The sequence below is a fragment of the Monodon monoceros genome, unplaced genomic scaffold (assembly GCF_005190385.1).
Source record: "Monodon monoceros isolate NGI ecotype Baffin Bay Population unplaced genomic scaffold, NGI_Narwhal_1 Super_Scaffold_16, whole genome shotgun sequence".
NCBI lineage: Eukaryota > Metazoa > Chordata > Mammalia > Artiodactyla > Monodontidae > Monodon > Monodon monoceros.
This window is the reverse complement of record NW_021703772.1, coordinates 21,240,269-21,245,409: the sequence shown is the minus strand read 5'-3', so window position 1 is coordinate 21,245,409 and position 5,141 is coordinate 21,240,269. Positions and strand designations below refer to the sequence as shown.

The following is a 5,141-nucleotide window of genomic DNA, read 5'->3' as shown; positions in this document are numbered from 1 at the left end:
AAGTGCTTTTCCTTCCCACACGTGCACATGTGGGCACCACCGCCACCAGACACGCAGCTTAGCCCTCCCCAGCCACCACTTCTCCCAGGTGTTTTGCACAGGGGGGCACATCTGGGTGCCTCTGTTGTTGTGTTTTGTTAGGCTCAGTATGTATTGCACTTCGTCGCTGAGTTTGTATTGGTTTTCCTCGTGCTTGTTGGAGAATGGTATTGACCGGTTGGAAATCAGGAAACCGCTCACAGCGCCAGCCTCCCTCCAGCTCCAGTCCTGCCCCCAGGCCCCTCAAGGCACCCACCCCCCACCACCTGCCCTCTGGCCCCTGGGGTGCCTCCATGCCTCCCCACACCTGCTCCCCAGATGGCGTCCTGTCAGGGGCGGCCCTCCCCGGCCCCTGCTCTCCTCGCTCTCGTGCGTGCGTGTGTGGTCACAGCTCCCTCCCAGGTCTCTCCTCTCACACCGTCGTGACCCTCATGACCAGCTCTCGGCTGCCGCCCTGGGGGGTCCGCTGTTCATGAGGTCTTAAGTGACTCAAGATGTGCAGGATGGTGTAAGCACAGTGGTGATCGGACAGAGGGCCTGAGGGGTGGCCGGCCGCCCGGGCAGGGCCTTCCTCAGGGGCAGGGGTGCCCACAGCCTCCTCTCCGGAGGGGGGCGCGTTGGCCTGGGTGGACGAGGACATCCGGGCGTTGGTCCTGCCTCCTGCCTTTTGATCCTCCAGGTCTTTCGTCTTGTCATAGTTCAGCACTTTCCATTGCTGGTTGACAGCCTGCCACCGTTTAAAGATGCGGTACACGGAGGGTCCCTCATGGATGATGAGGCCTGGACAGCAGGGAGAAGAGAAAAACAAAGGCGAGTAAGAGATAGCAGCTCACTGCCGGGAGAAACGAGTCTCCCTCCGTTTATAAGTGAGTATAGGCATTGGGTAAGCCAGATTTATATTGGTTTGGTTTGTTCTTTTCAAACCTACCTTTCAGCTCTGGACCACATGGCAACCATCCTTACATTTCCAGGCTCAGCAAGTCTTTGGAAGTATGTGGAAGGCCGCCACACCGAGGGTGTGAAATAGTCGGGCACCTACATGCAGTGCTTTTTCCTCTGCCTCTGCTCTATCCCTCCTTCTCCTTGGCCTGACAGTATCCAAATGCATTGTCCATTAAGGCGTAATACAAATACCTTTTTCTCCCTCTGCCCTGTGTCCGTGGCACCTGGCACTTAGCAGATGTTGACTGAGTCCCGTGCCTTTACCATAACAGAAACCTGTGGTCATTCCATACCTGCTGAATGTCCGAAATTCCACCGATTGCCTCTTGGCTATTTAACAAAAAGCCCAGTGCTACTAATATACACACATTGCTGGCAGAGCGAACTCTGGCATGGTTCTATTGGCCAGGGGCAGTGTAGAGTCAGAAACGAGCTGTGTCAGACAACCAGGAAACTAAATATTGTGTGCCTACTATGTGCTAAGCACTAGGGGTAGCGCAGTGAACAGGACAGGCAGAGTCCTGCCCTCAGAGAGCTGGCATTCTAGTGGAGAGACGCACAACAGACACGGAAACAAACCAATAAGACTATTTCAGGCACGGACACATGCTATGAGGAAGATAAAACAGGGGGAAGTAGCCACTGCCTGCAGACACTGAGAGTCCTGTTCGATGGAGACGGTAGTAAGGGCTTGTGAGGGAGGTGATATCTGAGTTGAGACTTAATTTCTTTTTTTTTTCGTTTTCTTTCTTTTTCTTTTTTTTTTCCAGCCGGGCCCCACAGCTTGTGGGATCTTAGTTCCCCGACCAGGGATTGAACCTGGGCCACAGCCATGAAAGCGCCGAGTCCTAACCGCTGGACCACCAGGGAATTCCCTTGAGTTGAGACTTAAATGATGAGAAGGAGGGATCCATGTAAAGTCTGGAGAGAGAGCACGTTAGTGGTAAGAGCTATAGGCACAAAGGCCAGGAAGTGGGAATGGAAGGCACCCGGCTCAGAAAGGAGGTCATTGTGGCCAGGGCGCAGGGAATGAGTGAATGAGCGGGCAGTGCAGGGAGATGGGGGTCAGAGGCCAGTCTATGATAAGGCCTTATAGGCCATGGCAAGGGATTTATATTCTATCTTGAGTATAAGGGGAAGCCATTGAAGGGCTGTAATAGGAGGACGATGTGGTCTGATATACCCTTCAGAAAGGTCATCCTGGTTCCTGTGAAACAATAGACTGAAGAGGGACCAAGAGTAGATGCCGAAGACCGAGGAAGTGATGTAGTGATGCAACTCGGCAATGATGGACGCTTAGACTAAGGTGTAGCGGCGGAGGAAGTGAGAGGCCACTGGAGTCAGGATGTATGTTGGGGGCAGAGCTGACAGACTTGCTGGCAGGTGAGGTGAGTCAAGAGAAAACTCTGAAGCTTCTGGCCTAGAAGCTAGGTGAGTATTGGTGCCATTGACTGAGGTATGGCAGGCATGAGGGCCAGGGGTGTGGATCTGTGTGGTGGTGGCAGCCACTGTATTAGTTTCCAATTGTTGCTGTAACAGATCACCACATATTCAGTGGCTTGAAACCACACAGATGTACTCTCCTGCAGTTCTGAAGATCAGAAGTCTGAAAATCAGTGTCACTGGGCTAAAGTGAAAGTGTCAGCAGGGCTGTTTTTTCTCTGATGGCTTTGAGGGGAGAATCTATTTCCTTGCCTTTTTTCAGCTTTTAGAAGTTGCCTGTGTTCCTTGCCACTTCCTTGCATCACCACCCTTTTCTTCTGATGTCACATCTCCTACTCCTCTCCTGTCATTGAGTCTCCCTCTGCCTTTCTCCTATGAGAACACTTTGATTACATTAGGTCCACCTGAATAATCCATGAAACTCTACCTGTTACAAGATTCTTAGATTAGTCACATCTGCAAAGTCCCCTTTGCCATATAAGGTAACATTAACAGGGACTAGGACCTGGGTGTCTTGGGGGATCATTATTCAGCCTACTACATTCATTAATAGTTATATTTTGGTTATGGTAAATTTAAGACGCCTGATAGGAATCTCAATAGAAGGGCTAGGTAGGCAGTTGGACGTATGAGTCTGAAGCTTAGGGAGAGGTCTTGCCTGAAGCTTCTGGTAATATGGAGGTTTGGTGGAGGCAGAGCCGGGAAGGGAGTTTCTGAAGGAGCAATAAATAGTGTAGAAGCAAGACCAGCAGGTGTGGAGACCCAGAAGTCTAGAGAAGGGCATGTTTCAGGAAAGAGAGTGTGGTAACTCCTTGAAATGCTGTTGAGAGGTCAGCTCGAGTGCAATGAGGATGAGGACGAAATTAGCTTGGTGGGCACAGAGGAGGTAGGAGGAAAGATGCAATAGTGGGAAAATCAGGTAGTTCTCATCCAAGTGCACCTATTTCTTCCATGAAGTCATCAGCTAAGGTGGGAAGGGATAAGGCAGGAAAGTGTTGAAGATTTGTGGGGAGAAGAGAAGGTGGAAAATAATTATCTTGCAGAGTGAGAGAATGAATTTACAAGGGAGAGGTGGTAGAATTATCTGACAGTGTTGAGCACCTATTTGAGATTTGTGGCCACAATTTAAAGTGGGTCTAGTCATTGGTTGGGTGGTTTTAATTAGCATAGACTGTCTTTCCAGGTAAGTATCGCAGGAGAGAGAGTGGGACATGAGAATTATGGATGTTTGCAAAGGGAGCTGTTATCACGTTGGCCCATGGAGTCTAGACCGGGAAGGAGGGAAGTAAGAACACAAAGGGATAAGGAATAATGAAAATAGAGAAGTGGAAAGTGATAGGGTCAATGCCAAGAGGTTTCTATGAATTTGGAGAATTGCTAGAGTCAGTGAACTACAAGGATAGGGGGTGATGATCAGAGAGTGGGGTGTTTAGATCCAGATTTTGAAGGAATGGGGTTCTTGGAGATGATGAGCACTAGGGAGTGACCACTTGAATGGGGCTGAGGTGGGCTGGAGGGAAAGTTCTGGAATAATGAGGAAGGCAGGGAGTGGGATAGATTATCTGCATCTGCCATCTTCATCCTCTGACAGAACACCGTCAGTTCTATCAGACCAAATGCCCCCTTTTTATAACAAATTACAACAAATATATTTTAATGCCCCCTTTTCTGTTCTGAAATGAAACTTACAAAAGAATCCAAGCTACTATGGTTTCTTTTTTTAATTAATATAATGCCCTAACAGATTATATAAAGAAGAACAAAGGGGAAGTCATTTCATAACACGATAATATAAATTTCAATATAAATGCTGGGGCACAGCCACTTTAGAAAAGAAATCAAAAACCTCATACATTTGCAAAATGCCCCCTAGGGGATGGGAACACCTCTTCCAAGGACCACTGATCTACAGAGATGCTGAGACAGGTATGGTGGGAGGGAGTGTGTGAGCCAGGTGCACAGGGGACGTGAGGAGTGAGTAGGCAAGTCAGCAGCCAGCAGCATCAAGAAGGTCAAAGGGCTGGTGAAGTATGATGACATTCACTTCAAAGGAGCTGGGGCTTCCGGAAGATAAAGGAAGAGAGGCAGTTTGCAGATGGTAATGGGGAGCAAGGAGGACTCACCCCACCTCCAGGCCCCCAGGATACAGTGTCCTGGAGACAGAGCAGCCACCACTTAAGACAGCCATGCAAGAATCAATGTCCTCAAGAGACAGCTTTATTTCAATTAAAGGATGAGGAAAGGAACGCTCAGAGGAGAGGTTGCCAGTGGTGGACGATGGCATGTGGAAGGGCTGGGAAGAAAGGGCCAGTAAAAGGATGAGAAACATAGGAAAGGGATGATTGTCCATATGGTGAAGATGGTTTGGGAGGCTGGACTCACGGTGAGTGAGATGACTGGGGATGAGGCACAGTGGGATTCTCCTGCATCACTGTAAATCCAGGGGCGGCTGGTCTGTCCCCTGCGAGGAAGAGCTGATTCATAGGAGCAAACAGCAATGAGTCACTCCAGCCAACTCCACGTCAAGCAAAGAGACTGGATGGGAACATCTCAAAGCCTCTGCAACCTCCAACACGCTGTGATTCTAGGAGACAAGACAGCCACCCACTGCTACTCTTTCCTCCAGGACTCCGACAGCTCCTAAAATTGTACTTTGTACAACAGGTCTTCGAGGGTTCACTGAAGGAGGGACAGCCTCCCTGTAGCCCAGCTGTTCC

The 5,141-nt window shown here is 49.6% G+C and overlaps 1 protein-coding gene across 1 annotated transcript in view; it reads right to left on the bottom strand.

Moving 5' to 3' along the window:
• Positions 1–420: 420 nt before the first annotated feature.
• Positions 421–5,141, bottom strand: part of MARCH4 (membrane associated ring-CH-type finger 4) — a 101,868-nt gene continuing 97,147 nt past the window's right edge. The window contains exon 4 of the mRNA XM_029225979.1: positions 421–819. Within this exon, the coding sequence (XP_029081812.1) occupies positions 452–819 (368 nt within the window). The 3' untranslated portion in view covers positions 421–451. The remainder of the gene's footprint in view (positions 820–5,141) is intronic.